The sequence below is a fragment of the Alosa alosa genome, chromosome 1, assembly GCF_017589495.1.
Source record: "Alosa alosa isolate M-15738 ecotype Scorff River chromosome 1, AALO_Geno_1.1, whole genome shotgun sequence".
Lineage (NCBI taxonomy): Eukaryota > Metazoa > Chordata > Actinopteri > Clupeiformes > Clupeidae > Alosa > Alosa alosa.
In genome coordinates this window covers 244,819-267,288 of record NC_063189.1, presented here as the reverse complement: position 1 = coordinate 267,288, position 22,470 = coordinate 244,819, and the positions used below count along the sequence as shown (strand labels likewise).

At 41.1% G+C, this 22,470-nt stretch overlaps 1 protein-coding gene across 1 annotated transcript in view; it reads left to right on the top strand.

Annotated features, from left to right (window-relative positions):
- The window catches only part of eml5 (EMAP like 5), a 119,759-nt gene extending 112,083 nt beyond the window's left edge, over positions 1–7,676 (top strand). The window contains 2 exon segments of the mRNA XM_048249361.1: positions 6,938–7,038; positions 7,283–7,676. Of these exon segments, the coding sequence (XP_048105318.1) occupies positions 6,938–7,038; positions 7,283–7,319 (138 nt within the window). The 3' untranslated portion in view covers positions 7,320–7,676.
- Positions 7,677–22,470: the final 14,794 nt, after the last annotated feature.

Here is a 22,470-nt window from a genome sequence, read left to right as displayed (position 1 = left end):
TTGACCCCGGTGGCCCAGGGACTCGCTAAGCGCCCCCTTAGGTGACTGATCCTGTGGTTGGCAAATATTTGAGTATTATTATTGTTATTCTACTTTTTGCTTTCCTGTTTTGAGGTGGTTAACATGGTGAAAACTCTTGAAATTTGGCACACACGCCAGGTGTCACTCATCGCAGTTAGGGTACAAGAGCTTGACCCGGCGTGGCCCGGGGACTCGCTAGCGCCCCTTTAGGTGACTGGATCTCTTGGTTGGCAAATATTTTGAGGTGGTTAACATAATCGAAAAGTCTTGAAATTTGGCACACACATCGGGCGTCACACAAAGCAGCTAGGTAAAGCTTGGCCACAGGCATGTCCCAGGGACTCGGTTAGTGCCCCCCATGGCCTTTAGGTGACTGATCCCGTGGTGGGTATATACTCAGCTACACACACCAAATTTGGTAGGTGTCTGTATCTCCCAAGATGAACTACTTTCGTATGTACAATGCATTAGCCACGCCCAACAGGAAGTGAGGTATTTGGGATTTTGTGCAGACTAATATGTGATGAAATATGTGCTGAATCATGATCCCAAAAAATGTGCTTCCCATGGGTGAAAATGCATGAAATTTGGCACACACAAGTTATACAGTGAATAGACAAGGATATTAAGCTTTGAAACCGGGCGCTGCCCAGGAACTCCATACCCTTATGTCACTGTGACTTGTGGTTGGCATATAGTTTTAGATACACACACAAAATTTGGTGGGTGTATGTAACTCCCAAAACAAACAACTTTGTATTAACATGCCATTAGCCACGCCCACAGGAAGTGAGGTAATTAAGAATTTTCGCGTTGTGGACATGATCAATTTTAACATACTTGTCCTAGACGGTTGATCCGATTCATGTCAAAGTTGGTATACATGGCCTTTAGATGTTCCTGATTTTAAATTGTGAAGCCTTTTTGATATGTTGTAATTTGATCTAAATGGCTTAAATTATTCATTTTTAATGTCCTTCCACAAAACAATAAATGTGTCATAATTCACCATGCATGGCTTGAAATGTTTTACATTTCACAGGTCATTGAAGACCATGTTAATGATATTATTCACATGCCCATTATGCATGTTTGGCATAGCGCCACCAACTGGCAACAGAAAGAATGACAATTATGCTGATTTCACATGATCAATTTGAACATACTCCTCCTATAATAATAATAATAATAATAATAATAATAATATAATAATAATAATAAAGCTTTTATTTGTATAGCACCTTTCATACACAGAATGCAGCTCAAAGTGCTTTACATTTGAACCATGTAACACAATAAATCAGTCAGTCATTATCAATCACTTTTTCTTTGCTGTTTATGTTATACTCAGCAACATATCAAAATATAGAAAATGACGCCATAAGACTGGCAGCCTTAACCCTCTTACCCCCACAAGCACGCCATATGGCAACTGTGGCAAGGAAAACTCCATATTCCAGGAAGAAACCTTGAGCAGAACCTGACTTAATAGAGCCCATCTGTTTCTATTGGCTCTCCAATAGTAGCAGATGTAGAATAATCTGAAAATGTAGTCTACAGGATAAGATGAGTTAACTAAAAGCTTTCCTGTACAGGTATGTTTTCAGATCTTTTTAAAATATTTACTGAACTCTCGCCTTGATGTACAGAGGCAGGGTGTTCCATGGTTTGGGGGCATAATGGATAAACGCAGCTTCTCCACTTTGTTTGTGGAGCACTTCAAGTATGCATTAAAAGATTAGAATTGGATGATCTAAGTTTCCTTGTGGTTGATAAGATATTAAAAAGCTCAGAGATATATGAAGGTGCTATGCCATTCAGAGCTTTGTAAGTAATTAACATAACCTTTAAAATCAATTCTATAGGAAATAGGGAGCCAGTGCAGTTCAGCCAACACAGGGTGATGTGTTCTCTCTTCTTAGTCTTAGTTAAAAAGTCTAGCCAGCAGAGTTCTGTATGAGTGCCAATTTCTTTAGATGTTTTTGGGAAGACCAGTGAAAAGTGCATTGCAGTAGTCTAACCTGCTAGTGATAAAGCGTGAATTAGTTTTCTGCATCTTGTTGAGTTAAAAATGCACTTTGGCAATGTTTCTCAAGTGGAAATAGGCTGTCTGAGTAACTTTACTGATATGGGGCTTAAAACTTAACTCTGCATCTAAGATGACACCGAGGCTTGTTACTTTTGGTTTGACCTGGTGTGCCAAGTTCCCCAGGGATTACTAAGAATAATATCTCGCTTTAGTTTTGGTCCAACCAGAAGTACCTCTGTTTTGTCATCATTTAGACGGTTTGTCAGATTCATTTGAAATTTGGCAAACATTATGCTTAAGATGTCGCTGATGTTAAATTGTGAAGGGATTTGTGAATGTTGTAATATATTTGATATGATTTTAATATCTCACCACATAAACAGAAAATGTGTCATAATCACAGTGCATTGAATGAATGGTCTGAAACTTCTCAGGTTAATAGATATCATGATTATGATGATATCCAGACACCCAATGGGCCTGCCTGGTATAAGCCACCACCTGGCCAAGCAGGAAATGTGCCAGAAATGGAAAATGCCTTAAGTGATTGATCTAAAACTTATAAAATATTGGATATCATTATTGTGAGCATATTCACATCGTGAATTTACAGGCCTAGCATAGCCTTCTGGCCAAGCAGGAAATGTGCCAGAAATGCTCTATGCTTTGAATAAATGTTATGAAACTTTTTCAGGTTAATAGATATCTTGATTATGATGATATCCAGACACCCAATGGCCTGCCTGGTATAGCTTCACCACCTGCCAAGCAGGAAATGTACAGAAATGGACAATGCCTTAAGTGATTGATTCAAAACTTTATAAAATATTGGATATCATTATTGTGATGATATTCACATGCTGCATCCATACAGGCTCAGCATAAGGCGCCACCATCTGGCCAAGCAGGAAATGTGCCAGGAAATGCTCTATGCTTGCATAAATGGTCTGAACTTCATGTTAATAGATATTATGATGACACCCAATGGGCCTGCCTGGCATAGCGCCACCACCTGGCCAAGCAGGAAATGTGCCAGAAATGGACAATGCCTTAAGTGATTGATCTGAAAGTTTACAAACATTTTGGATATCATTATTGTGATGATATTCACATGCCCATAATGCATGTTTGGCATAGCGCCACCACCTGGCCAAGCAGGAAATGTGCCAGAAATGGACAATGCCTTAAGTGATTGATCTGAAACTTTATAAAATATTGGATATCATTATTGTGATGATATTCACATGCCCATTATGCATGTTTGGCATAGCGCCACCACCTGGCCAAGCAGGAAATGTGCCAGAAATGGACAATGCCTTAAGTGATTGATCTGAAAGTTTACAAACATTTTGGATATCATTATTGTGATGATATTCACATGTGTAATTTTCATGTCTAACATAAGCGCCACCATCTGGCCAACCAGGAAATGTGCCAGAAATGCTCTATGCTTTGAATAAATGGTCTGAAACTTCTCAGGTTAATAGATATTATGATTATGATGATATCCAGACACCCAATGGGCCTGCCTGGCATAGCCACCACCTGGCCAAGCAGGAAATGTGCCAGAAATGCTCTATGCTTTGAATAAATGGTCTGAAACTTCAGGTTAATAGATATCATGATTATGATGATATCCAGACACCCAATGGGCCTGCCTGGCATAGCCACCACCTGGCCAAGCAGGAAATGTGCCAGAAATGGACAATGCCTTAAGTGATTGATCTGAAAGTTTACAAACATTTTGGATATCATTATTGTGATGATATTCACATGCCCATAATGCATGTTTGGCATAGCGCCACCACCTGGCCAAGCAGGAAATGTGCCAGAAATGGACAATGCCTTAAGTGATTGATCTGAAACTTTATAAAATATATGATCAATTTTAACATACCTGGCCCTAGGCGGTTGATCCATTCATAACAAAGTTGGTATACATGACTTAGATGTTCCTGATTTTAAATTGTGAAGCCTTTTTGATATGTTGTAATTTGGATCTAAATGGCTTAAATTATTCATTTTAATGTCCTTCCACATAAACAATAAATGTGTCATAATTCACCATGCATGGCTTGAAATGTTTTTTTCACAGGTCATTGAAGACCATGTTAATGATATTATTCACATGCCCATTATGCATGTTTGGCATAGCGCCACCAACTGGCAACAGAAAGAATGACAATTATGCTGATTTCACATGATCAATTTGAACATACTCTCCTATAATAATAATAATAATAATAATAATAATAATAATATAATAATAATAATAAAGTTTTATTTGTATAGCACCTTTCATACACAGAATGCAGCTCAAAGTGCTTTTACATTTGAACCATGTAACACAATAATAGTCAGTCAGTCATTATCAATCACTTTTCTTTGCTGTTTATGTTATACTCAGCAACATATCAAAATATAGAAAATGACGTCATAAGACTGGCAGCCTTAACCCTCTTACCCCCACAAGCACGCCATATGGCAACTGTGGCAAGGAAAAACTCCCATATTCCAGGAAGAAACCTTTGAGCAGAACCTGACTTAATAGGGGAGCCCATCTGCTTCTGGCTGGCTAAGCCTCCAATAGTAGCAGATGTAGAATAATCTGAAAATGTAGTCTACAGGATAAGATGAGTTAACTAAAAGCTTTCCTGTACAGGTATGTTTTCAGATCTTTTTAAAATATTTACTGAACTCGCCTGCTTGATGTACAGAGGCAGGGTGTTCCATAGTTTGGGGGCATAATGGATAAGCGCAGCTTCTCCACTTTGTTTGTGGAGCACTTTGGAACGATTAAAAAGATTAGAATTGGATGATCTAAGTTTCCTTTGTGGTTGATAAGATATTAAAAGCTCAGAGATATATGAAGGTGCTATGCCATTCAGAGCTTTGTAAGTAATTAACATAACCTTAAAATCAATTCTATAGGAAATAGGAGCCAGTGCAGTTCAGCCAACACAGGGTGATGTGTTCTCTCTTCTTAGTCTTAGTTAAAAAGTCTAGCCGCAGAGTTCTGTATGAGTGCCAATTTCTTTTAGATGTTTTTGGGAAGACCAGTGAAAAGTGCATTGCAGTAGTCTAACCTGCTAGTGATAAAGGCGTGAATTAGTTTTTCTGCATCTTGTTGAGTTAAAAGGGCAATGACTTTGGCAATGTTTCTCAAGTGGAAATAGGCTGTCTGAGTAACTTTACTGATATGGGGCTTAAAACTTAACTCTGCATCTAAGATGACACCGGGGCTTATTTACTTTTGGTTTGACCTGGTGTGCCAAGTTCCCAGATTACTAAGAATAATATCGCTTTTAGTTTTGGTCCAACCAGAAGTACCTCTGTTTTGTCATCATTTAGACGGTTTGTCAGATTCATTTGAAATTTGGCAAACATTATGCCAAGATGTCGCTGATGTTAAATTGTGAAGGGATTTGTGAATGTTGTAATATATTTGATATGATTTTAATATCTCACCACATAAACAGAAAATGTGTCATAAATCACAGTGCATTGAATGAATGGTCTGAAACTTCTCAGGTTAATAGATATCATGATTATGATGATATCCAGACACCCAATGGGCCTGCCTGGCATAGCGCCACCACCTGGCCAAGCAGGAAATGTGCCAGAAATGGAAAATGCCTTAAGTGATTGATCTGAAACTTTATAAAATATTGGATATCATTATTGTGAGCATATTCACATGCGTAATTCACAGGCCTAGCATAGCGCCGCCTTCTGGCCAAGCAGGAAATGTGCCAGAAATGCTCTATGCTTTGAATAAATGTTATGAAACTTTTCAGGTTAATAGATATCATGATTATGATGATATCCAGACACCCAATGGGCCTGCCTGGCATAGCGCCACCACCTGGCCAAGCAGGAAATGTGCCAGAAATGGACAATGCCTTAAGTGATTGATCTGAAACTTTATAAAATATTGGATATCATTATTGTGATGATATTCACATGCGTAATTCACAGGCCTAGCATAGCGCCACCATCTGGCCAAGCAGGAAATGTGCCAGAAATGCTCTATGCTTTGCATAAATGGTCTGAAACTTCTCATGTTAATAGATATTATGATTATGATGATATCCAGACACCCAATGGGCCTGCCTGGCATAGCGCCACCACCTGGTCAAGCAGGAAATGTGCCAGAAAATGGACAATGCCTTAACTGATTGATCTGAACGTTTACAAAAAATGTGGATATCATTATTGTGATGATATTCACATGTATAATTTCCATGCCTAACATAGCGCCACCATCTGGCCAACCAAAAAGTGTACCAGAAATGTTCTTTGCTTAAAATGAATGGTCTGAAATTTCTCAGGTTAATATATATTATGATGACACCCAATGGGCCTGCCCTGCATTGCCCCCACCTGGCAAGCAGTACATGTGGCAGAAAATCAAATACAAAACAAATAGCACACGATCAAATATGTACATTTCACAAACGCACCACGTCGGTGCTTTGTTGGATTCCGACATGTCACGGGTTGCGGTCCGCAGGTGCTCGGGCCCGCCATTGCCGCTTGCGGCTATATTTTACTCTTGTTTTTGGTTCGTTCACTGTAACGGATACTTGTCTATGTTGACTATCTTTCATAAATAAAAAAATAAGTTTTAAAAATAGATCACGGTAATTTCTTGCTTTTCAACCATGGTAAGAAAACATCCATACTGTCCCAGCCCTAATCTGCATGTGTGTCTGTGTGTGTGTGTATATGTGTGTATGTGTGTGTGGGTGTATGTGTGTCTGTGAGTGTGTCTGTGTGTGTGTGTGCGTGTGTGTGTGTCTGTGAGTGTGGGTGTGTGTCTGTGTGAGTGTGTGTGGGTGTGTGTGTGTGTTTAGCACAATACTCTGAGACCTTGTCTGTCCTCAGGCCAAACACAAGCGCTTCCTGGGTCACTCCGCCCATGTGACCAACATCCGCTTCACCAGCGGAGACCGCTACGTCATCAGCGCTGGAGGAGACGACCGCAGGTACACACACACACACACACACACACACACTATATACACTATATACACACACACGCCCTCGCACACACATACACACACACACACCCTCACACACATACACATACACACACGCACACACAATTTCTCATGTGAAATAATAAGCGTGGGTTTTTTAAATGTAAATAAACTGGGATATATAAAATACTAAACATATATTGATATTTTATGTATATATAAATACTGATAACTGTTTTTTTTCCCACAGCCTGTTTGTGTGGAAGTGCGTCCACACACCCCACTGAACTACACACACACACACACACCCCACTGAACTACAGGCAAACACACACACACACACACACCTAACTGAACTACAGACACACATACACACACACCGCTGAAACTACAGACACACACACACACACACACCCCACTGAACTACAGGCAAACACACACACACACACACCACTGAACTACAGGCAAACACACACACACACACTACCCTCTAATCAGGAATGTAGCCATGATCCATCTGAGAGGTCACACCCACTGGATGATGGCAGGCACCAATCCTCCCTTTAAATGCACAACACACACACACACACACACGCAACACACACACTTCCTCTCTTATATATATATATATTTTATTTTATTTTGGGGGGTTGCCTTTATTTGGATAGGACAGTAAAGTATGACAGGAAGCAAGTGGGAGAGAGAGAGAGATAGGGGGGGGGAATTACTGCAGGTCAGACTCAAACCCACATCACCCCCTGTGGGCATCATGTAGGCATCACCCCCTGTGGGCATCACACCCCCTGTGGGGATCACACCCCCTGGGCATCACCCCCTGTGGGCATTACACCCTGTGGGCATCACACCCTGTGGGCATCATGTAGGCATAACCCCCTGTGGGCATAACCCCCTGTGGGCTCATGTGTTAGTAGGCGGTGCTTAATCTATCCTGTTGCTTAGGCAACAGTTGTCATGCAACCTCAGCATGCTGTGTCCGGTCCACACGAGAACTAAAACAGTTTAAGGCCCAGTCCACACGAGAACTAAAACAGTTTAAGGCCCGGTCCACACGAGAACTAAAACAGTTTAAGGCCCAGTCCACACGAGAACAAAGAAAACAGTTTTTTATTTAAAAAAAAAACTGAAAAAAAAACTGGCCTATCCTTGCCGTGTGAACAGGCAAACAATGTTTTCTGATAAGGCTGACGTCACAGACCTGACACAACAGACCTGCCCCACCCCCCTCACCTCCATGACAGGATATCCCAAACATCCAGCGTCTGTCAGTCCGTTTGTTTATTAAAACCCTGTTATGATTTCTGTGCAGCCTTTTGTGGCTAACTTAGAAGCGCATCAGTTAGGCTACATTAACATTAGCCTCCAACAAGGGGGATTGTCTACTTCTAGCATGGCAAGCTAATGTTAATTCCCCAGTGTAACTTGCTCTATACCAGACATAATGCAAAACGTAAAAGCATTATACCACTCAGCAACCGTAGGATGAGGTCAGAAAAATGTGCAGTGGTCTCTTCATTTTTTCCAGAGCTGTATATTAGCCATCATAAACCCTGATCCTGAAAATTAACTTTTTTATTTTTTACAGTTGAATCGAATTGAACAACATTTTCTGTAGGAATGCTTGTCCCTCATGACTGCTCCGGAATCCATATGTTGATATCGTCTCTTTTTGTGTATTTGTGTGAAGCCTCTGCATCGCCAAGGTGCCATCTACTGGTCGGGCTTATGTACTACAGCGTTTCCTGTCGTTTTGTGCTTTTTCATGTGGATAGGGACGATTTTGAAAACGGAAAGAAAAAAAATATTGTTTTCACAACTTATCGTTCTTGTGTGGATGGGGCCTAAGGTTCGCCATGAAGCGAGAGCAAAGTGTAAGACGCAACAAAAGCGAAGTTTAAGACACGAGACAAAAGCGTTGCAGAGGTCTGAGGAAACACAACCCTTGTAGAACATTCCAGTGGTGTGAACATTGTAAGGTTTTAGAAAGTTGCGTGAAGTGGTGTGTAGGTTTTAGAACATTCGGTGAAGTGCGTGAAGTGGTGTGTAGGTTTTAGAACATTCAGTGAAGTGGTGTGTAGGTTTTAGAATACTTTTACCTTAAAGTGTTTGACATTGTGTGGCCCAGTCAGTCAAGACAGCCTATCCTGGCAGAGGTTTGGATACTTATTCAATCGATTTTAAGATCTCCAAAGACTACAGCGTCAGTCAAAAAGCGAATGATATTTGGTCACAAAAACAAACGTAATTGGAACGTAATCGGACTGGTTGTTGGCTAATCAGCTAACTAGCAGTTGGCTTGTTCGTGTTTGACTACAGTGTAACAAAGGTGCTCTGGAAAAGTTGGTGCTGTTGCGAGCTGCCACACTGGTCGGAATGCCCCAGTTTTTAATATACTTTGTTGCAGCAAGTTACTGCTTTCAAGAATGTGAACACAGTGTGTCTCCTTGCAAATATTTGATTTCACCTTTAAAGTGCTATGTGTATTTTTTTTCTCAAGTTAAAAAAATAGCTAGCAATGACAACAAATTGTGAAGAAACAACCATTTTGACATAATGTGGGGATGTGTGTGTGTGTTTTTGACGTAATGTCAAAATGCCTAAAGCTCAGTTAGCATGCTAACCAGCTAGCGCTGGTCTGGCACTTTGTACCAGGTGCTGCTGCATCATACACAGTGCAAGTGGAAACTACACACAGCACCTTTCAGAGAGCATGGCTGGAGGCCTCCCATACAATGCAATTTTACTGCTGTGGACACACAAATGTATATACATACATTCACACACACACCTGACTGTGTGTAACATATTGAATCTGACCAGCCTTAAGATGTCTTGACCATGCTGTCAGCAGAGTGCTGGGAGCGTTTCTGTTCTCTCCTGTGGTGTGTGTGTGTGTGTGTGTGTACTCCCGTGGCCTTGCTGCTCGCCGCCAAATCGCTTCACACACTGTGCGCCAGACCACCTCACTGTGCTTCTAGTGGTTTCCATGGAGACCACACACATCCAACTTTTGACCTCCCAGGTGGCAGCGAAAACATCTGTCTGGAATTCTCCTTAGTGTGTGTGTGTGTGTGTGTTGTGTGTTTGTGTGTGTGTGTAAGTGAATGTGGAAAACATCATCATCTCTGTCAGAGGGAAGATTATCTAGCGCAGGTAGAATAAATTGAGTTTGAGAATATTGGGTTTGGGTTGGGTATGTTGGGTTTGGGTTGGATGGATTGGGTTTGGGTATATTGGGTTGGGTATGTTGGGTTTGGGTTGGATGGATTGGGTTTGGGTATATTGGGTTGGGTATGTTGGGTTTGGGTTGGATGGATTGGGTTTGGGTATATTGGGTTGGGTATATTGGGTTTGGGTTGGATGGATTGGGTTTGGGTATATTGGGTTGGGTATATTGGGTTGGGTATATTGGGTTTGGGTTGGATGGATTGGGTTGGATGGATTGGGTTTGGGTATATTGGGTTGGGTATATTGGGTTTGGGTTGGATGGATTGGGTTTGGGTATATTGGGGTTGGGTATATGTTAGGGGTGTAAAGATTAACCGATACGTATCGGTATCCGTTTTTAACGTGTAAGATACGGCTACATCGAGCATGAAGGCCCGTATCGGTATCCGTTTTTAACGTGTAAGACACGGCTACATCGAGCATGAAGGCCCGTATCGGTATCCGTTTTTAACGTGTAAGATACGGCTACATCGAGCATGAAGGCCCGTATCGGGGAAAAAAATGAAATGAACCGGTCGTCATATCGATTTACTTGTTCTGAATCGGTGCACAACCTTTTCTGCTCGCTCAGACTCTCATTTACGTTCCAAGCAGCGTGTTCATCCCACTTCCGGTTTTGAAACTATACGTGGTACGGAATTGTGGGTAATGCAGTTCGTTTTTGGTTACATTCATTGCCTAAAGTTGTCAAATGACCTCATTACCCATACATCTACTGCAACTTAAGCATGTGACAACTAGCACTCGGTCGGCTTTTGTTTTTCGAAATCCAGCGCGAAATTAAACACTTATAGCATTCCTAAACAGCAACGATAGTCTGTAGAGTAGCCTTACCTTTGATGAAGGGATTTCCTTAATGTTAAATAATAAATTGTCCCTTGCTGCTAAAACGATGCACAAATTATTAGGCAATGATTTTGTTCATATTCACTCAGACTTGTGGCATTATAGGTTTCTGCATTAGGTCTACTGTTGGAACAAAATAAGCCCAGAGAGTTCATTGATTTGTAGGCATATTTTATTCTTGTAGGGTAGGCTAGGCTAAATGAGAAAAGGCCAAGAGTGTCTTAAGCACTGTTTTATTTTATTTCGGTATTGTCTTACCTCAACAAGGCTACAGCTCCATGCAAACAATCAGATATAACTCTATAAAATCTGTAAAGTCTATAAAAATGTATTTTTATGTTGTATTTGGGATTGGGATTTGAGTTGGGAATGCTGGGGGTTAGAATATGGCATTTGAGTTAACGCTAACCTAGGGTTAACCTAGCTAACCCTAGGGAATGTTAACTTTAGGGCTGGAGAATAGTCTCATTAAGCCATGTGTGTGTGTGTGTGTGCGTGCGGAGAAAAGTCTGGGCCAAACATGAACTCAGATGGCCGTTAACAGCCTGGAGACCGCTCATGGAGACCACTCATGGAAACTGTGGCCTTGTGGATCCTTGCAAACGGACTTACCAGCGGGATTAGATGATGCTCCAGGTCATAAAGCTCCTTTCGAATCCTCTAAGGCTTGTCTGACATGTCAGTCCATGCCTGGATGTACATGTTATGTATATGTGGATATGTTTGTAAATGTTAAATGCTTGGATGTATGTTATGTATGTGGATATGTTTGTAAATGTTAAATGCTTGGATGTATGTTATGTATATGTGGATGTATGTTATGTATGTGGATATGTTTGTAAATGTTAAATGCTTGGATGTATGTTATGTATGTGGATGTGTTTGTACATGTTAGATGCCTGGATGTATATGTCATATGTGGATATGTTTGTTAGATGTTCTGACTCTCTGGCCTGGAGGGACCAGGGGATCTCTAGCCCTGTTAACCTCCAACAGGGTCTTTACTCTACTCATCTCATCTCTACTCTACTCACCTCTACTCTACTCATCTCATCTCTACTTCATCTCTACTCTACTCACCTCTACTCTACTCATCTAATCTCTACTCATCTCTACTCTACTCTTCTCATCTCTACTACATCAGTCTGATCCTGGGACCAGGGGATCTCTAGCCCTGTTAACCTCCAACAGGGTCTCTACTCTACTCATCTCATCTCTACTCTACTCATCTCTACTCTCTACTCTACTCATCTCTACTCTACTCATCTCTCTACTCTACTCTATTCTACTCTACTCTACTCATCTCTACTACATCAGTCTGATCCTGAGCTGGTTGTCCGAGTTGCCGTCCTTATGCTGTGATCCCCAGAGCACCTGGGCTGGTTTCTGTTGAACCTCCACCACAATGTGTCCCTTACGTCCAGAGATGTTTAGCAGGAATGTGCTCTCAAGAGTCAAATGGACATTTATTGGAGTGCACTGCTCTTTATTATTATTATTATTATTATTATTATTGTTATTAAGTTGTTATAATTAATGCAAAATATGTTTGGTGCATACTTTAATTCACTTATGAACAATGTAAATATTTGTAAAGCAATTATTTTGTATATTTTGTGAAATGATAAAAGAAGCATTTTAATAAACACAAACTATTTGTGAATGTGCACACAGTGGCTGACCACACTGAAACAACAAGAATGGGTCCAGTCTGGGTTATGGGTTATGGGTCCAGTCTGGGTTATGGGTTAGGTCCAGTCTGGGTTATGGGTCCAGTCTGGAAGAATATCATACGAATTACATGTAAGGGCTACTGTTCACATAAAATATACTGATTTAGGCTTGTGCAAGGCGTGTGTTTAGGCGTGTGCTGAGCCCTATCAGGCATTTCTGAAGATGTCATAGGCCTTACAGACACTTATAAGATGCTTATCTTGAGGAGAAGAGACGTGGCGTATCATATGAGAAGATGCATATTTGTTGTTACAAATCAGATAACAAATAAACTCGCTTTAGACACTTTTTCAGGCTAATATTATAAAAAATAAAATCGGGTCGACTAGGCTTGCATTTGTAAAGTTGATTTGAAATGTTTTAACCTGCAGCATAGGCTACTTGCAGATTGTGCTAGTTAGCTTAACCATGTTGTGAAACAGTGTTCACATTACATGTTAAACTGTGCCCTGTAGGAAGGAATACTCCAGATGAGGCTATTTTGAAAGTTTCTTAAAGACTACAGCATGCCGATCATCATTGCTTTTGTCTTGGAATGGCACATGCCAGTTAAGGAGCAATTTATTTTTTATCCATGTATAACCTTTACTATACTTATGAACAGATCAAATTGTCTGAATTTGCTCCACCTTTTGCCCATTTAAATGGTTCAAAATTCATGTGTTCTCAATTCATGTGATCACAGACACTCGTTTTGCAGTTGAACACAGTAGCTCACAACTATTCTTTCACATGCAAAAACGGCAACATATGGTTGGCCGTCTAATTTTGATAACATTCACAACATTAGAAGAAAACATGCCACTACACTGCTATGCTAATTTACTCATTTTGAATATTTAATTCTCAGTTTCAACTGTCCACCTGTGACATCCCTGCTCCTCTCTTCCAGCTGACATTTCAGACGCACCTGAGCTAGCACCATAGAATGCAGCACTAGAATGGCACCATAGACTGCAGCACTAGAATGGCACCATAGACTGCAGCACCTGAGCTAGCACCATAGAATGCAGCACTAGAATGGCACCATAGACTGTGTAAAATAGGCTTGCACACACTCTCACTTTAGAATGGCGTGAATGACTGAGGGATGAGAACCGTGAGCACAAGTTTCAAAATAAAAGTCAGTTTGTTTATTTTCTGAAAAGATGCATATTTCCCCCAATATCTACAATATCATGGTTAAGTAAGGGATAATGTATAGAACGCCGGTCATTATTGGGAAAATATAGCCTGGCTAGCGCCACCACTTCTCAATGAGACGTGGTCTGGGAACCAAACGTTCATTTTCTCGTATTTGAAAAAAATGCCCAGATCCGTTTATTGGGTGCCACGGATGTCTATCAAATGCGTCTGTGCATAGCTCATCATCGTCTTGCTTTCCCACCTGTTCTGTGATTGGTTCCCTATCTCAGGCGAAAATTTGCTCCATGGTCTCCAGGCTGCTTTAGCAGCGTGAATCAAATCGCGCGCAAGGCAGCATGGGAACACCCAGGCTAGGGAAAATAAGTCCCGACAGGGCGAACCAGACCCCGACGCGCAGTGGAGGCCCTGAAGGGACTTATTTTCCCAATAATGACCGGCGTTCTATACATTATCTATTATCTATACATTGGCTACTTGCCAAACCGAAACAATAAACTCCCCACGATATGACTCTTTAGCCTACATACAGTGGGCATCGCTTCCAAATGGCCACTTCAGTTGCGCATTACGAGGCGTGAAGCTGCGTGAAGCTTTAGTACCACTTTCAGCCACTGTGTGTCGCTCTGCCACTGTAGATCGCTCTGTCAGTAGCCTGACTGCCGCCCCTTCTGAAAAAGCAGGAGGCTAGGCTACCTTTAAACATAATTGTTACCGAGAGGAATCCCAGCCTATGAATTCAATAACAAAATAAATCATGCATAATTAAACATTACCTCGATTAAGGCTACTTGGGTGTGGCTTAAGGCTTGACTACACGGTGGTAGCGAAAATCGAAATCTGCTTTTGATAGCCTACCGGTGCGGCTCCACAAAGCGAAAAAATATCTTAATTTGCTGTCTATGTTATTTTCAGTGTTGGGGTAAGAACATAAAATCAAAACAGTGTCTTAATTTGCCCTACTTCTTGACTGCAATGTAGTCAATTGACTGCTTGACATGTCATTTTTATTTGTCTGTACAATAAACAAATACATCTGCTTTATGCCGCAGAATTACATTCATATTTCATATTCACATTCATAGCCTCGGTGTCATCTTAGATGCAGAGTTAAGTTTTAAGCCCCATATCAGTAAAGTTACTCAGACAGCCTATTTCCACTTGAGAAACATTGCCAAAGTGCGGCCCTTTTTAACTCAACAAGATGCAGAAAAACTAATTCACGCCTTTATCACTAACAGGGTAGACTACTGCAATGCACTTTTCACTGGTCTTCCCAAAAACATCTAAAGAAATTGGCACTCATACAGAACTCAAGCGGCTAGACTTTTTAACTAAGACTAAGAAGAGAGAACACAACACCCTACATACACAGCACATTATTTCATCAGGAAGCTCCTCCAACACATCCCCAACATACTTACAGCACACTGCCCCCAATACACAGCACATTGTCTCATGAGGAAGCTTCTCCAACACACATATTGCACACTGCCCTCTCCCCACATACACAGCACACTATCCCATCTCCCCTGTCATCCCCCAACACACACACCAAGACCCTGGCAGTTGGGTTAGCCCCTTGAGCCGTGGATCTGCCCAAGGTTTCTTCCTTGGTAAGGGAGTTTTTCCTTGCCCCTGTTGCTCTTGGGTGCTCCTTGTTGGTGCCCCCCACCCAATCCCAATCCTCCCCCACCTTTTTTCTGTAGCCCTTGCCACTTAATCTACTAAACCCCTCTTCTACTGCACTTTTTACCCCCCATTAATGCACAAATAGGCTGACACCAGACATAATTTCACTGCATTTCTTACTTCCAGTAACTATATGCATGTGACAATAAACTTCCTCCCTGTATCCTTGTATCCTTGTATTTCCTATAGAATTGATTTTAAGGTTATGTTAATTACTTACAAAGCTCTGAATGGCATAGCACCTTCATATATCTCTGAGCTTTTAATATCTTATCAACCACAAAGGAAACTTAGATCATCCAATTCTAATCTTTTAATCGCATTCCAAAGTGCTCCACAAACAAAGTGGAGAAGCTGCGGCGCTTATCCATTATGCCCCAAACTATGGAACACCCTGCCTCTGTACATCAAGCAGGCGAAGTTCAGTAAATATTTTAAAAAGATCTGAAAACATGCCTGTACAGGAAAGCTTTTAGTTAACTCATCTTATCCTGTAGACTACATTTTCAGATTATTCTACATCTGCTACTATTGAGGGGCTTAGCCAGCCAGAAGCAGATGGGCTCCCTATTAAGTCAGGTTCTGCTCAAGGTTTCTTCCTGGAATATGGGGAGTTTTCCTTGCCACAGTTGCCATATGGCGTGCTTGTGGGGGTAAGAGGGTTAAGGCTGCCAGTCTTATGGCGCCATTTTCTATATCTTTGATATGTTGCTGAGTAGATCATAAACAGCAAAGAAAAGTGATTGATAATGACTGACTGACTATTATTGTGTTACATGCTTCAAATGTAAAGCACTTTGAGCTGCATTCTGTGTATGAAAGGTGCTATACAAATAAAGCTTATTATTATTATTATTATATTTGGCTGACTGCAGACGTGCCACTTCCCTCCCCATATTCCAAAATTAAGGGCCCGTCCCAATACCTCCCCTACCCTTAGATTTTTGCCCTAACCCTCGTTTTTGCGCGTGCACGTGTAGGGTTAGGGTGTCCCATTACTTTAGGGAGCAAGGGGAAGTGCTATTTTCCCCTTAAAATCAACCCTCAAAATATAGCCAGGACCGACGCAGGCTTAAAACGAAGTGGGAGATGAAATTACCCAGGATACCGTGCAAGCTCAGTGAGTCGGTCAATGTTTTCATATATTTTTGCAAATAAGCATATTAAAATTTCGAAATATGTTGGAATATGTTAGTTTGATGCACATCTGATGGACTGTTGAGTTTTGAACACTAATGTTAGAAAATCTCTCACGAAGCTATCTGACGATGTTCATGATATCTGCTGATTGCTTTGAGAGAGTCTGCCCATCAAATAACGTTATAAATCAATCTTGGTAGTTTCGTCAATATTTAGGATGTGTGTTCTGGCGTTCACATGAACACGAATGTCTTTGTTGATTAACCAGACGTAGATAAACCAGCACAGCCCACACAACAATGACCGCTGGAACGGGCATGTTCCTGAATGAAAATAGTAGCAGGCTACTACCGTAGACACGTCGGCCGCTTGGCGTGGACGTAGGTGAGCACCGTTCGCTACGCTAATTTGCATATATTGGTGTTGTAATTCATAGGGAAAGATCTTCACCCCCACTTCCCTTGTCGAGAGGGCTTTAATGTTGAGGGCAATCAAAACCAAGTGGAAGTTTTAAGAGGGGAGAAATGGGACGGGCCCTAAGATAGTAGCCTATACAAAAAGCACTTCATACCCATCATAAAAATTTGTTAAAACGAATAGCTATTTGCAATTTGACAAAACACTGGTCCTCATTTTGCGATTGCGAGGACGATATGAGCCTGTTGCATTTAGTTAGATGTCCGAAGTCACGATAATGTTTGAAAACCACTGGCTCGTAATCACAATAATTTAACACACGACAGTTGGATAGCCTACTTCATCATGTCCCCATGCCTACATTTTTGTGAGTAGCATAGAGATCGTTAAAAACAATAAAGTATGGCTCTCCGTTTGGGACATCGAACATTTTTTAATAGGGTAGGCCTAGACTACCGTCGGAGATGCTGACTTGCAAAGGCCTCGGGATAACACGTTATCTCCACTATCATCAGTCATGCCCCTTGATCAAAGTGGGGAATGAAATAAAAGTTTGAGAACCACTGGCTTAAAGGGATTATACGGAGTAAAATGCACTTTAGATCGATTTACGGATGATTGGGGGTACATACGCGTTGAGTTGACATCAAAATCATGTCATTCGATGCGTTTTGAGAAAGTTCGATTGTAGCGTTTTCAGTCAAAACTTCGTAGCCTGGAAGTGAGCAGGGCATATCAATTTCGCCGCTACAAAACGCTATTTTTATACCTCTTCTACAGTTCCAAACAACATAACACTTACGTGGTAGTGAGTAGAGGGTTTTAAAGTCCGGGAGTCGATTGCTGAGTGTGTTTGTAAGACTCTGGAAATTCACAATTTCGTCGCCCGTTTAAAAAAAAACATAGTCCAGTCCATACAACTTCATTTCAATTTCGAAAAGAAATACTGGACTATGTTTTTTTTTTTTTTTAAAAAACGGCGACGAAATTGTGAATTTCCAGAGCGTGTTACAACACACTTAGCAATCGACTCCTACGGACTTTCCCCTTAAGATGGCAGCAAAGATGGCAACATTTCCGGAAAGGTACTGGCTTGATGAAATTCATTCTGGACTCTCTATCTGACCACATAAAGACCTCGGGATACTTCGGTTTGGCTTTAGGGACCCTCTACTCACTACCACGTAAGTGTTATGTTGTTTGGAACTGTTTAATTTCGGCTTTGTCAGAACTGAAGAGCTGTGGACGGCATGGCATGCCCAATGAAAATAAATTAACGCAACGCAACACAACACAGACCCCGCTTCTCTCGCGTCAGTCACTGACATGAACGAAACACAGAACCCGCTTCTCTCGCAGCAGTCACTGACAGTAGCCTAGAATAAATGCATGGGGAAAAAAACTTCCCCATGAGAGACATCGTAACCCGACAAACACGGGACGTCCCCCGGACCTCATGCCGACATTCACAACGTCCCCGATTGGTCCCGAACGTCATGTTCTCTAGCGGACGTTCCGGTGACCTTATTGACGTCCGGAGAAAGTTATCGTTTGGTTATTGCGTGACGTCCGGTGCAGGACTTTCTAGGGACGTCACCGTCAGGTCCCTCGGATGACATTTGCATTTGGTCATTTTAAATACCTCCTAAGGACCTGACAATAACGTTATACCGGGGACATGGGGGGGACGTTTGTTTATTCACACATGGCAGCGGAGTTGAGAGCGCTCTGGCTACCGCCTGCAGGACGGAGACATCACATCCATGCACGACTTCACGTTACACGTCTGGGGATGACTAAATAGTCTCTAGCAGTAGCTGCATTAGCCTACCGTAGTCTAAGGCAACATATCATACAGTTATGAAGTTGTGCGTCTATGAGCAAAGTAGAACCATATGTCTACTTTGCTCATATACGCACAACTTCATAAACTGGGAAAAGGGTTAACGTTAAACTCAAAATGTATATGTGCTACATAATTCATGCAGACATGCTGAATTATGTAGCACATACATTTTGAGTTTAACGTTAATGTATAACGTTACAAACTAGGGAAGGGATTTTATCAAATTCATGTTAGCTGATGTGATGCTTGGTGTAACGTTAGCAAAGTCGCTGTTCTTATCTTCTAGCTTAGCCTACAATGCGCTTTTCTTCAGATAACTATCATTACGTGATGCATGTAACATGCTCTAAATAGGCAGTGGTTTATTTAACGTAGTCACATACTTATTATCTGTTTTATTTTCAGAAACATGCACACGGCCGAATTGGGACTGAAACCGCTTTTGGAGCTGAATACGATGCAATAAAACTAGAGAAATGTTAAAAACAGACCACGTAGCATTTGTTTAGGGTTGTCTAGCAACAGAAGTGACTACTTAATTTGTAAAGCAAAACGATCTAGCTCTACATTGCAGAAGAATTAAGGATACTGCTTCTTCATGACTTGTTTAAATGTCATTGTAATTTATTTGACGATGCTCGCGTTTAAAGCGTCCACGCATAGGCCTAGCTGTCCCCAATGTTACAGCAGCTCCTTGTGGAAACAGCAAAGAGTGCACATATCCGATGAGATTTCTAACGAGGAGCAGAAGCTCTCTGCCTCACCAGAGCCTTACTGTTTATTAATAAAACAATGATATAGAATAGAAACATCAGAATCTATTTATTTCATCTTAAAGTTGACTACAAAGAGCATTCATAGCCTAGAGAAAACGATACATTTTTCTTTATCTGCAATGTTCCAGGAAGATAGGCTTACATTTATAGACTGTCCCTGTTTGATCACAGCAGGTCCAAGAAAACGAGTGGATATAACGTAATGCATTCTAGTTATGTTTCATGTACTTTATTTCATGTTGAGTTTTGCTTCCCAGCATGCATTGCGATTTATTTAGTATTTTTGGCTATTATTAGTTTTTAATATTTTGAAACAATATGGTTTGAACAATTTATCTTAGGCTAGCCTAGGCCTACTCTGATGATTTTGAACAATATGCTACGGGATATGCCCATTAAAACGTCGTATTAGTTTATTAAGAAAATGACACCGTAGATGTGAAAGCAGCACATGCTAGCCCGGTATAAATGTCCATGTCTACTCATCATTAGTGTAATGCATTCGGAGGACGTGATTTCATACATGCGTGAAAATATGAGGTGAATGAAGTTGATTGCGTAGTTGTAGAACAAGTCTTTCATAAAGTTGAACAAATACATTTGCTTATTTCACAGAAAAATATAAATAGCCAGTTAGGGTCTACAGTGCAGAGTTGGTAAGTTATGGTAGGCCAACTTGGAGTGAACATGCAAACAGGGGAAATTCTTTCTCTAGTAGCGGAGTAGCCTCAGGTGTGCACGTAGACATAAGGCCGAACATGCAAGCACCAATGAATCGTGCTCTCACGACAATCACGGCGTTAAACTTAAATAGGTTAACATCACTCTAAGTTTGCCTTCAGGCAAGGAAAACGATGATTTGAAGACATCTGTTTCAGTGTTTCCCATACATTGACTAATCTGTGGCGGTGCGCCATGAAATCAAAATCGGCCGCCACAGATTAATATTCTATGTTTAATTTAATTTAAATTAAATATAAGGTCAAATCCTTGCATTGGCATTGAGCTGCGCTTTTTACGCATGCAGCCTTTCCTTGCCCCGCCCCGCTCTCTCTCGTAGCCCGCTGCCCCTCCTCTGCATGTGCATTTAACAAAATATTCACGATTGTAGAAGGATTGTTGTTGCCACATAGAAGCATTGCATAGAAGACGTCTGGCTAAATTGCTATTAAATCCGCTTAGCATTGTGACAATGCTGCGCAAATTTGTTCAAAACTGCTGCATTGAAGTGAACTCTGCTAAGGTCTTATCACAACATAGTAGGCTACATTGAAGAAACTAAACTAAGTTAAGTTATGCAATCAAGCAGTATCTCAAAGCTAACGTTAGAATACTGTTTGGATGTCGAATTTAGCATGCATAGCCTACTTACAGCTGCTTGTCAATTTCGTTGAAGGGCTCATTTTATTGACTGACACTGAATGTTTACAAAATCCCGATGTAAATGGAGAAGTGTTTTCCAAAATTCAAAAGTGCTTGTCCCAAGGAGAAGTACAACCTTTATTTTAACTATGTAGAAAACTTTATGAATTGCATCCACACATCAGCAGCCTTTTAACTGTGTTACTCACGAACGTCTTATGTGACAGGCACTCAATTAGACCTATACACTACCAATACGATCTTAATAATACCCCTTGTCCAAGTCAGCTACCGCCACAAATTTAATCCAATTCTGTGGGAAACACTGTGTTTCGTTGGAAGGGCAAGGGGTAGCAACAAGGGCAACACAGAGACAGGCCCGATGGCAGGGCTGTTATGAGAGTATTAAAATATGGGATATTCTACAGGAAAACATTAAAACGGCAAGACAGCTGGGGAAAGTTCAAATACGTGATAAACACGGAAACAGTTGGCATGAATTGTTTCGGTCCCCGTGCACAGGGATTATTTGTCATATTATTAATCACATATGATTATTTGTGAAATTTTGCAAACAGGCGCAACACATTTGAAAAGGAAGGACTGGTAGCATGCAAGCTCACGGGAAAGATTGATTTAAGAACGTTATCACAGTGTGTGGCTGTATTAAAAGCAGGGCGTTAGACAGCGACAATTGGCAGGAGGGTCATGTCTTTTTAACAATTCTGTCGGAGGGTCATTGAACAATTTCTAGCAGGCAAGAGAGGGTCATGCAACTTTTGACTGAAGCACTCAAAATTCCTCCGGTGGCCTTCAATAAATAAATCTAACAGTCCCTAGATTGCTGCTGGGCTATATGTCTTGGTTCATGTCTGTTAACAACTCATTGCCGTCAAACTCGTAGCCTATCTCGAGGTTGCATCTATTACAAACAAACATGCAATGTGAACGTCTGGGATTGGGGAGAGCACTAAATGCTCTACTGCATAAGCACGAAGTCAAACCTTTAAATGAAAAACACTCTTTAATAATCAAAAATATAAACCGCTAATGAAGTAAACTTATGACAATCAAAAATCGTTTATCGCCTGTAGGCTAACTCCGTGATAACAGGACGTAACAGGAAGGGATTTCGCTGAGCAACGGAGGTTAATACTCTATATTTTGTCCAAATGATGTCTGTCTATCATTGTTGCACTCTGAGAAAACCAGAATGTTTAATTTGTCCTGCGTTTC